The following is a 16,834-nucleotide window of genomic DNA, read 5'->3' as shown; positions in this document are numbered from 1 at the left end:
CACCAATCTGTTGCCTGTTGGCTGCACTCGGCATTCTTTCCCAGATCTTCTTTTCCATGACTACTCTATCCCCCTTCCTATATCCTGGTCTCATTTCTACCCAACTTTTTCATTGTACCCTCTAGAACCTTCATTCCATTGTTAATACACTCTTCTTCAAATTAGACCAGGGCCCTACTCTGGTTTGTTGTTGTTTTGTTTTGTTTGGGCTAGGCAAGTGACTTGCCCAGAGTCACACAGCTCAGAAGTGTTATGTGTCTGAGGCTACATTTGAACTCAGGTCCTCCTGAATCCAGGGCCAGTGCTCTATCCACTGCGCCACCTAGCTGCCCTGAAGGGCCGTACTCTGAAAAATTACTTTGTGCATATTTTGTTTTCAGTTTTCTATGTTTTCAATTTCTATGCCCCCCCCCCCAAAGAATACAAGGCCCCTGAGGTCAGGACAGCCACATTTTTGCCTTTGTATCCCCAATGCCTATCTCAGTGCTTGGCATATAGTAGGCAATTAATAACTACTTGTTGAATTGGATTGAATAGAAGCAGTGGAGCTCCATGGGGTTTTTGTGCCCTTCTCCCTGTCCCACCTGTAGGTAACCTACAAGTGTCTATGTTTATTCCCACTCTAGTTACTAACTTGGCGTGTGTCTAAGAAAAAGTCACAACTTTCTGTGCTTCCATTTCTTCTACCCACAAAGAGGGACTACAATTCTAATCACCTCCTGGAGTTCACGGAAAGAATTTAATCAGAGAGGCTGAAAGGAGCCTTAGAACATAGAAAGTCAGGGCCAGAAAGGACCTTAAGAACAGAAAACATCACAGCCGGAAGGGACCTTAGAAGACAGAATGTCAGGGCTGAACCTAACATTAGAACATTAAAGAGCAGAGCTGGAGGAGGTCTTGGACATCACCAAGTCTAAATGATTCATTTTACAACTAAGGGACTTGAGAGAGATTGTGGCATAGTGGAAAAAGACACTAGATTTAAGGTCAAAGGACCTGGGTTCAATTTCCAATTCTGCCTCTACTACTTGTGACCTTGGTCAAATCACTCTACTTCACTTCCCTGGGCCTCAGTTTCCTCATTTGCAAAATAACAGAGTTGGATGAAGTGACCTCTAAGGTCCCTTCCAGCTCTATATCTAATATCCTATGACTAGATGTCCCTTCTAGCCATAAATCTATGTTCCTACTTGTTCAAGGTCACACAGTGACCCTTTAGTGGCAATGCTAGGATCAGAATCCAGTTCTTCTGATTCCTAGTATGGTGCACTCATCAAAGACTAAGCCGAACCTAGACTGGTCGGCAGGATTCAGACAAAATTGTACTGCCAGGGAATGGGACTTGACGTGCCTCAGCTTCGTCTCATGTGTAGAGCTCCCAACAGTATTCCTTCCTCCTGGCAAGACAGGATGCCTCTCTTGGTAGGAAAGACCTCAGATAGGCACTACAGACCAGTAGAGCATTGCTTTGGCAGAATACCATGTGAAAACTGTCAATGTCTGGTTCACACAAGGACTATTAGCCCCCTGTCTCCACCCATAGAAAGTTTATCCAATAAAATTCAGGAGAGAAAAGAACATGTCCTGTTTTATGTCTCTCTTGTTGTAGGCAATGCACATCTTGGAGATCTGTGGATGAAAGGCACCATATAAAATGCAATCAATTATGTATAACCATTACTGAATTAATCACATGTATGATTAATACAGTAATAATAATTAATGGAAGTATGGTCTAGAGACTAGAACAGTGGACTAGTGGGGAGGAGTCTAGGATTCTGCTTTTCCACTCTGCCATTGACTTGCTGGGTGACCTTGGGAAGGTCTCCTGAGCTCTTTGTGTCTTGGAAAATTTTTCTCTCAGTCCCCCACACCTTGGAAATTAGTATAATGGCCCATCTATGCTTTGAAATTCATGGAAAGGACCTAGTAAGAGTAAAGACTGTTGCCATAAATAAGCCTCAGAATCTCAATTGCTTAAGGTCAATGAAATAGGGACTATAGATTTAAAATGAGCAAGGCAATTATAATTCAAGTCAACAAACACTTGGTAAGTACTGCCTGGGTATAAGACACAAAGTCCTTCTTACATTTTCATCAGCATTTTCTCGTATGCCCCCAGAAGGAAGGGATCTAAGGAAACAGCTCTAACACAGTGGAAAGAACACTGGATTTAGAGTTAGAAAATTGGGTTCAAATCCTAACCCTGCTAATTCCTATCTGTGTGATGTGGGCCCCAGTTAGCGGTGTGTGGAGGGAGTGGGGGTGAAATTGATGGTACTTTCCATAAGGTCCTCTGTGGCTCTAACTTTCTACATGTTCTAAGGCTCTTTCTGGCTTCTTTGATTAATAGCAGTTATTCTCATTAACTCTAGCGCATAATTGCAGGGGGGTTGGACTAGATAATCTCTCAGATGCCTTCCAGTTCCAAAGTTACTATGTTCCTAGACTGTTCACTCACTTTGTACCCTAAACTGCCAAAATCATTTTTGAATGTGAATTCCATGTCTTCCACTTGAAGCAAATTGTGCAAAAAATACAAGATCATAGTAACTGAGAGACTGATTCTACTGGTTAGCAAGAAAACAGCAGAAATTTTGGGAGGCATGTTAACAATTTCTGGCCCCTGTGCTGCTATCGAGTGACTTCATTTCAAAGCAGAAGTAATTACCATAAAGCTCTTTAATTGACCAAATGGGTTAATTTACCTCCCAAACAGATAAACTGAGTACCCGTTCACCAAAAAGACCAGGATTATGATTTCTTTTCTCCATCATTACTAAGGGACCCTGTTAGGCACAATGAGCAATAACTATAGTGAAGCAGGGATCTGCTAACCATGTCCTATAAAGAATTTTCTTCTCATTTAAGGAGAGGATAATCTCAGTCTTCAGATGTTCGAAGGTCTGTCATGTGAAATTATGGAGAAGTGATATAAAATATCATGAGAGAAATGTATAACTGGACAAAAGATGGGCTGTTCATACTGAAAGAACAAGGTAGTACCTACTGGAAGGTCAATGTATTCCACTGCTCAAGAAAACTTGAGGAAGGCTCCCAGTACTTGAATGGATACCTTGTGGGGGATTTATGGGAGGATGTGGACAAGAGACAAACAGGATAGATAGATAAGCATGACTTTTGATCTCCATCATTGGAGGAAGTGCCCCCATTGATAAAAGATCACAGAACCAGTGCAGTATTGGCTGGAGCCTTGTGAAAATAGGATTCAATGTTTATTTTGTGTGTCTTCAGAAAGTAGAACGATGACTGAGCAGTAGACAGGCTCACTGTAAGGAGATTTCTAACAATTAGAACTGATCAACAATGAAATAGGCTACCCCCAGGAGATAGTGAATTTTCCATCACTGTGGGTGTACATGGAGAAACTATATGACAATCCATCAAGGATATTGGAGAGAATTTCTGCATCTGGTGGGAGTTTGCACTAGATAACCTCTGAGATCCCTTCCAATACTAGGATTCAATGAGTTTATGAAAATTTTGGTAGTTTTCTAAAGGCTGCTGTGGTATCCTATCAATTTATAATAACAGAATACTAGAGCTAGAAGGGACCTTGGAACACAGCATGATAGGAAGGACCTTAGAGACCATGTAGAAAAAACAAAACAGAAACCTTCCAGAGTATTTGGATGAGGAAACAAGAAGGCAAACTATTCATTCAGAAGCCATTTTGCGGTCAGTTCACAACAGTTGGGAAAAGAGAATATTTTGGGGGATATTGCCACAGCATTGCATTTTGACCTGTTGTCAATAAGAGATCAGCTCTGATCCTTTTGCTACTGTGTTTAGATGAAATGGAAATAAAATGCAGACTCTTCTAGCCCTTGTTTGCTGTTCCTGACAGCCGGGCAGACCATGATGATGGAAGAGCAGGGTTTTTCCGGGGATTAATGATTCTGCCTGGGAAGAGAAAAGAGGCTGAGGGGACCTCAGTCCATCATTTCTTTTGGGAAGTGTCTTGAACTATGCCCCCCATTTTTTTTACTACTGTGTAGTCCAAATATAATGAAAATATTTTTACCATGAAAGTTGCATCCATTTAAGAAGGTTGTGAGGCACTAGATTGGGTGACTAAGGGATATGCAAAAATCAAAATCAAAATCCTCAAAGGTTTTTATTGGAATAGGTACTTCTTGAAGATGTTTTTCTGTCTTAGAGCTGAGGAATGGACAAAATGTCCACTAGAGCATTCTTTTCATAGGTGTATTCTCCCTGGAAGGAGGGCATTGGAATCACCAATGCCATTTTAAAATGGAAAAGTAAGGCTTTGAAAGGAATTGTGATGTGTCTAGGGTTAACTAGCAAGTCAGTGACAAAGCAGGGGCTTAGAATGCAGAAACCTTGACTCCGAGGCAGTGTGCCGACCCGTGCAACAAGTGAGGCTTCATAATTCTACAGCATGTAGGTGATATTTCACAATAGGCCTTAAAATAGTACTTGGGGGTGTAATATTATTTTTCAAGGATGAGGAAACAAGAGCAACTTTGTGAGTGGGAACAGGAAAGGGTTAAAGTGGAGAAACAGTAGGGGAAAGGGCTTGTAATTCTTCCTGCTTACTCTCTGCATCTAACTTGACCTTGGACTAACTGTCTTATTGTTTCAGCATCCCAGTATCTCCTTTCTTTATGAACCTGAATAACAATGATAACTTCCTTTGAGATATTCAGATCTAAACCCATCCAGTAGAGTTAAGGAGCTATGAATACTCAGACAGCCTCCTAGAAGTCCCCTCTAGAGGACAGAGGAAACTCCTTTTCAACCCACAGAAAAGCTGTACATCAGAGAATCTCTCAGGGGCTGAAGAACTGTGATTTGCCTTAACTCATAAACTCTCAGAGGGTCCCCCTGGTTTCTCTCCCAATCCCCGAAGAAGTTCTTCATCGACCCCATCTCTCTGCCAGTGAGGGTAGGTGCGATGACACCTTTTTGTAGCTACACACCAATCCCCCTACTCCTCCCGTGGAAAAATCTGGCTTGGCTTAATCAAAAACAGATCCCATCAGGGTGGAGGCGTTCATGTGTCAGCTGATATTCAGTCTCTGGTTATTTGCTCAGTTCTCCCCCCCCCATCTTCCCAAATCCACCCACCCACCCCTTTCTCCACTGCTCTGGTCCTTATGTGTAGCGCTGAAGGAGAGAAAGAAGCCTTCTTGGATGTTAGAGGGGAGCCCTCCGAGCTGACTTCAGAGATCAAGGCTTTTCCTGGCACCCTGTTTGGGTTTAGATGGGGGCAGCTCCCACTCCCACGGGCCCTTTGCCAGCTCAGTGGAGCCCCTTCTGCTACCCAGAGGAAAAGAAGGCTGCAAAAAAATTCCAGCAAGAACAGTGGCTTATTCCTCAAACATTCATGACTAAACTGAGCTAGGGATGCGCCCTGTTTGTATTGGTGAGCTTGCCCCCAGGCCCAAGAAAGGAGATGTTTAACCAACTAGCCCTCAGAGCAGCCTCGCTTCATCACCAGCCTACTGCCGGGACTAGGGCACCTCACTGGCCCTGGACCACCCTGCTCTCAGCGTTCCCTCCTTTGCTGCGGCTCTTCCCCTGAGTCTGGCTGTATTTCTTTCCTGCAGCTTTAAGAAGACCATTGCTCCGTGGTGGGATGGTGTGTTAAAGCCACACAGAGGAAGTTACGCAGCCTGGATCAGACAGTGAGATAAAAGCTCCGATTGTGATTGAAAGTGATGGCAAAAGGATTTAGCCTCAGTATTAACTTGGAGAGGAGTGGAGGGGGAGAGGGAGAGGGAGATTTCCTAAAGCTCCCAGCCATCTGTCCTGGAGCTCAGCTGGGGGGATGCTGACCGTCCTAGATGAGAAGAGGTGAAACCCACCACAACCCAGGAAGGACCAGATCCCAACCACTGTGGGTTCTTTCTGTGCTTCTTTTCAGGGAGAGAGGGGGAAACAAAAGTTTAACTTGTTTGTGACCGACCTCCGACTCCACCCGAGTGGGAGGTGCGGGCAGGCTTGCCTGCCCCCCTCCCCTCATCCAGCGTCTCTGGGACGGCTGCAGGCAGCTCCACATGCATCCTGATTGCTCTCCAACCCCAAACTAGCAGCAGTAGCAGCAGCAGCAACAGCAGCAGCAGCAGGAGGAGGGAGGAGAAAGGACCAGCTTTCACCCCTACATCCCCCTCACCCACCCAGTCAACAGTCAGAAGAGAGGCAGAGCCCAGAGGGGGTGGTGGTGCTTTGGCTGGCTGACTGACCTGCGCTCCTCGGTGGAATCTGTCCGTCCCTCACTGCGCCTGTTAGAGAGGCTCCAAGCCGGGTAAGGCGGAGAGGAAGAGAGAGAGAGGGAGAGGGAGAGAGAGAGAGAGAGAGAGAGAGAGAGAGAGAGAGAGAGAGAGAGAGAGAGAGAGAGAGAAGAGAGAGAGAGAGAGAGAGAGAGAGCAAGTGGGGGGGGAGAGCTGCTGCAGCTTCGCAAGGCTGGTTTCATTTTAAAAGGGCTCCAGTGACCATGCAGGCTTTCCCCATGATCGCGCGACGCTTAAAGCAACCCAGTGAATTATCAGATGTAAAAGTTATTTAGCAGCGTCTTCTACTAGGAGAGAACTGGAGTCTCTCCCTTAGAGGGGTGTGTGTATGTGTTTGTAGCAAGATCTTAAAGGAGAAGGTTTTCTTTTTAGCTATCTTGTAAGGGACTGGGGTTGTTATATTGCCCTATTCGGATTTGGGGGTTTTGTGTTTGTTTTGTGTTTGTCTGAGCGTGTTAGGGGAGGATGTCTTGCATATATCAGTCTGTATTCCTGTGCAAAAATAATTAACCCTTCATTTGCTTACGATCCCTCCCCTCCAATTTAACTGCCACTTGGGAGGGGCAGAAACAATACTCTCTTCTCACTCCCTCCTTATACTTCCCCATCCAGACTGCAGACTGCTGACTGTCAAGTTGCAAAGAGCGCTTTCTTTGCAGACATGACTGGGAAACTTCTGTCCTGGGTCGGACTCTGCCTTCTAGAAACAAGGATGGGTAGGTGGGTGGGTGTGTACTGATCGGGGACAATGTGTGAAGGAGAACAAGGATGTCTTGGGGAAGGCAAGGGAACAGCGAAGCTTTAGCTGCAAGTTGCTTGCATTCCCAAAGCTTGCCCAGAAGTTGTTTGCTTAGATGTTGGTGCAGCTGCTTTTTTTTTTTTAATGGTTTTATGCTGGCGAAATGGAAGGAAAAAAAAGATGCAACTAATTACTAGGGGGTTTCGAGTGTAGTCTTCTAATTAAAGGAGGCGATGCCAAATGAGTAGGGCACCCTCAGTGCTGGCCGGTGCCAGAGGTTTTATTAAATGCATTATTATTAATTAGTAACGTAGCCTGCACACAACTTTCAATAAAATTTGCCTTAGAACTGCTCAAAATTAGCCCATTTTTCTAATGTAGGCAGCTTGCATTCCGCGATCAGTTGTAGTATGGTCCTTACTTAACTCCAGCCCTGCCGAAGTCAATTGCCCGCGGCCACCGACTGGCTCCCCTCACCTGCTCCTAGCATCCACAAAATGGGGAGAAAGATCCCTTCAAAACAGCCCAAAACCCAAAGGGACTTCTTGTGCAGGGGCTTCTCCCAACTTTGTGCCCTAGAGAATTCACCTTTTTTAAAAAGAAGCGATTACATTTCTCAACTACCCATAACTTTGTGAGTAGTCGGACCAGGCAGGGAGCACCTTGGCTTTAACCCCTGTTTTCGGATGTCCTGCTTACTCGACCATCAGCTTAGGAGTCAGAGCCGAGTGAGTGCTCGAGAGTGCGGTGAAAAGATACCAGTGAGGAGAAGCAGCCGCCCACCTCCAGCCACGAATGTTTGATGGGGCGAAGGGAGGTGGCGGAGAGGCAGCAGACGCCGCCGGCTGGGAGGTCACCCACCTGGCCTCTGAGCTTGGCGCTCCAGTCTTCGTTTCTTCTTGCCTCCTGCTGTACAATTTTGCAGGACCGCTCGCTTTCTCAGGCCGTCTTAACAGTAGTCTCCCAAAAAGTGTGTGTCTTGGGCCGGGGGCTGAGAGGGGTGGGATCACGCCGAGGAAGGCAGTTGGGGATGACAAGTGGACCGGATCCTGTCACCCCAAGGAGAAGACCCTTCTAAGAACAGTGCATCGGGACCTGAGTAGCTGCTCCAAGTTTACTTATTGTCACTGGAGCTGTCTGCAACTCCGAGTGTTGCCTCTCTGAGATCTCAACCAGACAGGGGCGATAATTCTATACAATAGAAATCTCAGTTCAACTGTCCTGGTAAAATCTAATTTGGTGTGTACCCCTCCCCCATTACCCCTCCCTCTACCGCCTCTCCCGCCCCCCCCCCCCGCTTTGCTTCTCTAAGACTCTTAAACGAAAATAAAGAACATTAATTCTATTTGTTTCCGAGAGCTGCAATTTCTTAATAATAGTAGATGGAGATTTATTTTCCAAGGAGAAAGCAATCTACCAGAATGAAACCTCTGATTATGAATATTTTTCCCTCTCGTTTCCCACCGCCTGATTTATGCTTCATTATTCAGAAAACTCTGGTGATCTTTTTTGGTATTGTTGTTTTGGCAAAACCAAGAGTAATTATTAGAGTGCTGAAATCATAATCCCCACCCCAACCCCCATGAAGTCTGCAAATTCCCACTTGATTGACTGATTTAAATATGTTTCACAGGCAGATTCTGTTGTTGTCTCTCCCTCTCTGCCCCCCCCCCCCATTTTCTGGGGAATGTGTGGCATTTAAGCCAACAGAACTGAGGAGCAATTAATAGATATTTCAGTTTAGCTCCACATAGCTCTCCACTGCCTTTTCTCCCGCCGCCAGCCTCACACTTAAACATAGTCTTTCTGCCAGTAATGCCGATGAAAGCGATTGTGTTCTGCAGGTTAAGGAAAGGAATCCTTAAAGCTAACACCATGTCCAGGCCAAGGAGAGCAAGAGAGACAATTGTTTCTGGCTGGACTCAGTTCTGAGCTCTACCTGTCTCTGCTGTTCCTGAACAGTTGGAAGTCACCCATTTGATGAATTAATTAGGAAGGGGCTGTTTTTGGTGAACACAACAACAGCTCTGATATCAGCATTCAGACCTTTGCCTGTCACACACTATTTTATTTTTACTACATTTACTCATGCTGTAAAAATAGAACACAGACGGTATTCTTTCTGAGAGTTTTCTATCAGGGAGCGCATTCAAGGCCAGGCGAGCTAGCTGTAGCACGGGCTTTCCCTCTGAGCAGCACAGAAAGATGAGGATGTTTTAGGTTCTCATTCATCTCCATCAGGAGCCCTTCATCCTGAGAGAAGGGGAAGGGGGAAAGGTTAATACAGATGTATGAATGCCCGTGAACAGGGATCAATGGGACTACAATTTAGGGCTTCACCCAAGATCTGATAAGCCAAGTGCTCAATCTGGATTGAGCAAAAATGGCTCATCCACTTTGTCATCTTTGGCAGAGGGTATGTGAGTGAGTGTGTGTGTATGTGTGTGTGTGTGTGTGTGTGTGTGTGTAACAGGAAATTATGGAAATTTATTAACTCTTCAGGCTTCTTCTTAGAAAATTGCCCTTCCTATTTCTGTTTTTGGAGATGTGTAATGGGGATCAGAACAATGGTTCACCATCACCTTTGGGGTAGTTCTGATGTCATATTTAACAAAATAAGAAACAATAAATAATAACTCATGAATCTGGAGTTAATTCATCATAAAGAGACTGGATCTATTGGCTAAGTACATTACAGAGGTCTGGTTAATTTGGCAAGTGTCCATTTAGTACTACATTTATAGTATTTAAAATATGTATGAGTATAATGATTATATTAATTATATTATTTAAATGATCATATGTACATACTTTCTAATAATTATTATTGATGAAAGTGATGATAGTAATCATGGTGAGCCAAACAAAGACAAATAGTGAGAATAATTGTAACGTCCTTGGTTCTGAACAGAAAACTCAGTAGGAGGAGATGGCATTGTTCTGAAAGCCTTCAATATTGCTAGTTTCTTAAATTTAAAAAATACATATAAATTTTTATATTCCAAATAAATTTTGTTTATGGCTCTTAGACTATGTTTTCCTGCCCAGTGTTCTTATTTATTGGCCTATGTTTCTGTTATTATCTATTTGACTCTACCTATATTCATAGTCTAGTCTCTGACTTTTAATAGCTCTGGCATTTTGACTTGCTAGTAAAGCAACTATTAAATTTTGGCTCCTGGGGATCTTTTGGTAAGTCTGAAGACGTTCATCCCCTCTCCCAAGATGGGGGGAGCTATTGTGGACCTAATCCCCACCGCTTCCAATGATAAGAAAATCCATCACCCATTTTTAATGATGTGCTTTTTCCAGATGCACAATTCCAATATTAATAAAAATAACTCACATTTCTCAGGAGGCCTTGATAGATAGTGCACTCATTTTTTTTCACATTTAGTTGGAGAGCTTTTGTTCTTGTAAATCTTTATCTCTCTCTCTCTCTCTCTCTCTCTCTCTCTCTCTCTCTCTCTCTCTCTCTCTCTCTCTCTCTCTCTTTCTAATTTGTTGCAGGTGTTGTTGCTAATGAGCACTCTCTCCTCCCTTCTTACAATGAAAGACAAGCCAGACCCCAGGTACCTGGATGGATTGGTAGCTGAAGCTTCAGAAACTTCATAATAAGTTGCCTGTGGCTAGAAACCAAGGTCAGCTGGTCTCCTATTAGTGCCTATCCCCTCTTAAAGTAGAGCAAAACAACCCATCCCCTGATCAACACCTCAGTGGCTTTTTATTTTTTCAAATGAATCACAAGTTAGCTGTCACTTTAAACCCATATGAAAGTCTTTCTATTTTTTTGGTTCAAAACATTACATTCAGTCCCAAAGAGGAATATGTTTCCAGCTAACATGTACACTACCTGACTTTATTTTATTTTATTTCTAATTCAGGCCTGGGGGGTTCATTTTAAGTTCTTTCCAGCATACCACACCGTAAGGACGCTTTAAACCCTTCATTGATTGGAAGGACAAAAATTAAAAGCAATCTGATCCAGCTTCATGCAAGATCCCTGTGGGTTTTCTCCCTATCCCATTTCAAAATCCTGTCACCATTTGAAAGTGTGCCCAATTTCATCAGCTTCACCTGTAGGAAAAGTTACCCACTTTGCTATGCCAAGAATAGTGGAGTGTGAAGTTATGGACGACTTTTTGATTTGCCGGTCAACAGTGTGAGAAGCACTCACTCTGAGTTTTCCATATCAGCTGGCCAGACTTGCCTTCTGGACAAAGAGGCTCCTTCTTGCCTACAAACCAGTGGTCCTTGGGTATCTGGAATGTCCCTGGCCACTCCTGTTTGGTAGATGTGGCATCTCCATGTTGAGCCCATCATTTACTCCTAACCCAGACGCTGCCTTTCCAGGGCCTCTTGAGGCCCGGAGTCCAGGGCCTCCACCTGCTGTCATGCTGCTCCTGGCGTCCCTTCTGTTGCACTGCCTCCCACTGGCCATGGCAGACTATGACATTTGCAAATCCTGGGTGACCACGGATGAGGGCCCATCCTGGGAGTTCTATGCCTGCCAGCCCAAGGCCATGAGCATGAAGGACTATGTCACAGTGAAGGTGGAGCCCACTGGCATCACCTGCGGAGATCCCCCAGAGAGATTCTGCACTCATGTAAGTGGATGTCTTTCTTCCATTTGGTCCATTTGAAATAAAAACCTGAGGGTGGATGAACAGGGTGGAACAAATCCCCAAAGGGGTGATGCTACTAGGGGAGTTTCCAGGTTTTCAGTTCACTGTTGTCCTTTTCCTTCTCTGACCTCCCTCACCCTTGAAAATGTGCAAAAGTGCAGGTTACACACCAGACCATAACACACAGAGTAGGGTAACTAAGTGAAAACTAGATCGGAAGCCAATGGGCACTAGGACTCCTTAATCCCCTATGGTAATCATCATATCCCTTACCCTTCTTTCCTCCTCATCTCTCCCATTGCCAGTGCTCCTTTTTCAGTTCCATTCAACTTGATGACATTAGAATGCTCCTCTGGCCTAAGGCATTGTTCTAGAGTGAGCAGACAAGAGTCTGTTTGCAAGGTTTAGGAAACTGTCCAGTCCTCCCTCCTAGATATGCACCCTCCATGATCTAGAGAAGTAGTCCTCTGAGGGCAACTTGGGAGGGTCCAAATGACCCTGCACTCATTGCCTTTTGGAATCATAGGATCTTAGATGTAAGCTGAAAGAGAACTCACAAATTAATTAGTTCAACCTCTTTCATTTTACAGTTGAAGAAAATGAGGCCCAGAAAGGTTACATTATTTGTTCAAGGTCACACGGGTAGTCAGTAGTGAAACCATAATTGAAACCCAGGTCTGCAGTCTCCAAATCCAGCTCTCAGTTCATAATATCATACAATGATCAGAATAAATGGAAACAGTAGAACTGCTTTTTATTAGATATTAATGAGAAGTGGGCTGTTTTTTTTCCCTCCAAATCCATGATTTCATTAGTATAAAGAACTTCAAATGATGAAACTGGGAATAGTAGATAAGGCAACTGGAGGTGGAATCACAAAGACCTGGGTTCATTCATACCCTGCCTCAGATACTTTCTAGCTGTGTTATCCTGAGCAAGTCGATAAACCACCCTGTGCCTCAGTTTCCTTATTTGCAAAATCAGAGAGTTGGAGTAAATGGCCTAAGGTCCCTTCCAACTTTAATGATCCTACTATTGTGGCAATTGTACTTCAAGCTATAGCCTTAGAGAGTTGCCCCGGGGGCACCAAGATGTTAAGTTACTTGCTCAAGGTCAGACAGCTAGTATTTTTCAGAGACCAAGGAGCACTTAAACTCAAGTCCTTGGGATTCTCTCCCACCACTTCAAACAGCCTTATATTAGTAAAGAATAGCCTGACAAAATTATGAACAATAATACTCACCTGACATTTGTATGGTATTCTATAACATCAACCATTTTCACATAAATTCTCTCGGTGGCTATTGTAACAATCCAGTGAGTTAAGAGAGGGCAGGGATTATTATGTCCATTTGGACTTGAGAAAACTAAGGCTTATAGAGACTAAATTTCTACCTATGATCATGTGATTAGTAAATGGTAGACCCAGGAATAAAAATCCAGGTATTTTTGACTCCTGTTAGAATGCTGTTTCCTCCATAGCTGATTCTCTAAGAAATCAGCCAGTAGATCCAGGCATACTTGAGTTTCTTCCCTAAGTTGTGATGCAAATCTTTTGTGACCTTGCAAAGGTCTTTCTGTTTCTTGGTTGAAAATAGAGATGCATTTGTTGATCCACACACATACATGCACAGTTACATGTGGCTGCTTCGGTTTCTGGCACATAGAGATCCATCCAAGAGAACACATGGATGCAGGGAAGCCTTCCCCGTGCCTAGAGGTGGCTGAGAAGGTCACCTGAGAGCTCAGGAATGGGGAGAGGGTGCAGTGCTTTCAGGGCAATGTTGATGAAGGCCTTGGTGTCCAAGCTTTTTCAGGGCAGGAGAGGGTACAGAAAGTCCAGAATGAGAGTACCTCACAGGTGGCATCCCTCTTCCTAGCCTGTGAAAGAACTACTCTTCACCCTCCAAAATGAACGACAGCCACTAGCTCTTATATTTAAAACCTCGAATGTATTTTTTTCTTTTAAATATTAATCATTGCCTTTTATTTGGCATGCCGCAAGGCTTGTTTTGGTGGGGGAGGGGAAATGGCTGATTCATAATTCAAAAGACCCACTTTTGTTTAAAGAGCTTCAGGGGTCAGAGACAACCATAAAAGCCAAGTCAGAAGTCCTCCCCCATCTATATCCAGTTCAGAATACTAACCTCCTTCTCCTCTGACCCCATACCCCCTTCCGTCCCCTTGTTGGAGCCCTGGTCCTGAGACTAGCAGATCATGAACCAGGCATTAGGAGCCACTGGCTGTGATGGGCTAAACTTGGCACTGGGCAGAATCTCTTCACCTCTCCTCCACCAACTCATCCTAGTTAGTATCCCCTTTCCTCTTCCCCAGGCCCCACCCTCACCTCCACTGTGAGCGAGGACAGGTGGTGGGCAGAATAAACTAGGAGCACTTCTAAGGTCTCTGTTGCAGGCGGCATCTTAGCACCCTTCCACCTGTTGGGCTGCCTTAAATATTTTATCATGGGCTGCCAACTTGCCCTTGGCCTTTGATTACAAATGTGCAGCCTGCAAGAATGAGACTGTCTGGCTTGGTGGGGAGAGTGGCTTTGCGGTGGTGGAGACCACCCTTTGAGGACTTGGCTTCCCCAGGGGTGAAGGGACTCTTCAAGCTATGTCTGCTTTCTTCAAATCCAAAGATGTTTCTAATAAGGGTCAGGGCTGCCCCCCTAACAACAATGGGTCTTGTGCAACTAAAAATGTGACAACCCCATCTTCCCTCAAACCAAAGCCAACCTGTCCCCTGCCATGAAAAACTCATGCAGCAAGTGACCATCCATACTCTGAGCATTATGTTTCTACCGATCTAGCTACACAACCGAAACTCTGAGTTCTAAAACCTGCTTTAGGATGGCAGGCTAGGGCATGCAGAGAGGAACAAAGAAGTCTGTTGCCTTTTTCAGGGGCCTGGGGTGAGAATTCTCCCTCTCCAGCTGGCTCTTTCCTTCTTATTGTTCACATCAACGCCCTTCTGGCAAGGCCACCTGAGAAATGAATTGTAAATTTCACTCTGGTGAGGAAGGGGAGGGGGAAGATAGACAAGATAAATGAATAAATAAAAACCTGGATGGTTCTAAATGCACAATGAGAATTAATAGGGAAGAGCTCTCAACCAAGGATGCTTGGGCAAGGGTGAAATTTGAATGAGAGCTGCAGAGCTTCAGAAGTGGTGTCATGCCACCTTCTCAGCTTGGGGGAAATATGCAGCACCAGGAGCTACTATTCTTGGTCTATGGACTGGGGTGGGGATGAAGACAGGGAGTAGATGTTACCAATAGACATCACTGCACTTTCAGCCTCCCTTTGTGAAGGGTGGGAGATGGCTTGGCATAGTAAGTAATTAGGCAGTTCTCTGCAAGGAAGAAAGGTTACCAGCCAGCTACCTGTGCTGCTTATAAAAAAGGAGGAATAAACTTTCTTTGTGCCTTGGAGACAATAACTAACCTGAGGAAAGGGATAGTGGAGAGAAGGTAAAAGCCAGTGGCCAGAACTATCCTCTATGTCCCTTTGTCAGTATCCTCATTACCTCAGTATCTGAGAGACAGCTTAGCATAGTGGACAGAATACTGAACTTGGAGTCAGGAAGAGCCGAGTTCAAATAATACCTTGGGTCCTAAATGGTTGTGTGATTTTGGCCAAGGCACTTCAGTTGATTTCAGTTTCCTCATCTATAAAATAGAGATAATAATAGCACCTGTCTGTCACAGGGGTGTTGAGAGGATCAAAGGAGATAAATATATGGATAGTGCTTTGCAAACCTTCCAATGCTGTATAAATGCTAGCTATTGTTATTTATGACCATTGCAAGGCTGGAGTGAGGTGGTAGGGCTGCAAATCCATTTCTCTCATTTGATAGGAGCAAGTTAAGGTATTTGGAAGGACACGGAGGGATTTTATGTGTATATGTATATACACATGTGATCACATGTATGATCATATAGAAAAATCCCATATAGCTATCATTATGTATATGATATGTAGGACGTGTGTATATACTATGTATGCATATACACATGTGCAGGTATATAGTATATATGTGTGTACATGTGTATAGGTATATATGCAATATGTATAGGCATATACTATACATGTATATATATGCATAGGTATATACTATGTATATATGCACATATGTATAGGTATATGCTATGTATATATGTATATAGGCTACATGTATACACACATTTATATGCACATATATTTCAGTTGTTCACTCATTTTTTCAGTCCTGTCCAACTCTTCCTGACACCATTTGGGGTTTTCTTGGCAAAGAATCTGAAGTGCTTTGCCATTTCCTTCCCCAGCTCATTTTACAAATGAGGAAACAGGGTAAAGTGACTTGCTAGGGTCACACAGCTAGTAACTGTCTGAGACCAGATTTGAACTCAAGAAGATGGGTCTTCTTGACTCCAGGCCTGACACTCTATCTACTGTGCCACCTAGCTGCCTCTATGTATACATATACATATACACAAACACACATGTGTATGCATTTCTCTTTAGATATATCTATATATTTATATATAAAGGCAATGCGATTCAGTGGGGAAAGAAAAGTTGAGTTCCAGGGCTGGTTCTGCCACTTAAAACCTGTGGAAACTTGGGCAAGCTGTCTTCAGTCTCTGGGCTTCAGTTTCTTCATGTATAAAAGAAGGGTTTGGGACTAGAGCAGAGGTGCCAAACATGTGGTCCCACATTACAGCCCCAAATATGCTAAAGTATGGCCAAACTGGATTAAAATGTAATTGGGAAATATTTTTTAAAACAAATAAAAAATACAATAAAATACAGGTACTACTAATATGTGGTTTTCTAAGTCATCATGTGCCCATAAGGACCCTCATGTATGGTTTAGTGGCCCTCCGGTCTATTTAAGTTGGACACCATTGGATTAGAGGACGTCTGAGGACCTTTCCAGCTCTAAAGCTATAATTTCCTGATTTCTGAGGCATCAGCAATGCTTTCATAAGTCTTGGAGCAGCTCCTTTCTCCTGAGCTTGACCCACTCAAAGGTACCATAGGGCTTCCATTTTCTTGATTGTAGAATCTTAAAATTTAGAGCCAGATGGGACCATGGAGGTCAAGTGTCTCTGGGTTAACATGAACAAAACCTCTTATTTCCCAAGCATTACGCTTGTATCAAAGCTGTGTGTCACAAAAGTAGTGCAGCCATCCCAGTAGGCAGGGATA

The 16,834-nt window shown here is 43.9% G+C and overlaps 1 protein-coding gene and 1 long non-coding RNA gene across 8 annotated transcripts in view; one reads left to right on the top strand and one right to left on the bottom strand.

Annotated features, from left to right (window-relative positions):
* LOC144455888 (uncharacterized) overlaps positions 1-6,382 on the bottom strand; it is a 31,510-nt gene extending 25,128 nt beyond the window's left edge. The window contains exon 1 of the long non-coding RNA XR_013484720.1: positions 6,231-6,382. This is a non-coding gene — a long non-coding RNA (uncharacterized LOC144455888). The remainder of the gene's footprint in view (positions 1-6,230) is intronic.
* NTNG2 (netrin G2) overlaps positions 5,166-16,834 on the top strand; it is a 100,610-nt gene continuing 88,941 nt past the window's right edge. For 5 of the 7 annotated variants that reach the window (XM_020973562.2, XM_020973561.2, XM_020973558.2 and 2 more), the window contains exons 1-2: positions 5,167-6,292; positions 10,528-11,624. In XM_020973562.2, the coding sequence (XP_020829221.1) occupies positions 11,325-11,624 (300 nt within the window). In that variant the 5' untranslated portion in view covers positions 5,167-6,292; positions 10,528-11,324. Of the gene's footprint in view, positions 6,293-10,527; positions 11,625-16,834 lie in introns of all 7 variants that reach the window. The other 2 variants (XM_078149978.1, XM_020973559.2) reach the window with 2 other exon arrangements.

This window comes from Phascolarctos cinereus, unplaced genomic scaffold, assembly GCF_003287225.1.
Source record: "Phascolarctos cinereus isolate Bilbo 61053 unplaced genomic scaffold, phaCin_HiC Scaffold_2;HRSCAF=192, whole genome shotgun sequence".
Classification (NCBI taxonomy): domain Eukaryota; kingdom Metazoa; phylum Chordata; class Mammalia; order Diprotodontia; family Phascolarctidae; genus Phascolarctos; species Phascolarctos cinereus.
This window is presented reverse-complemented; position numbering and strand designations above follow the sequence as displayed.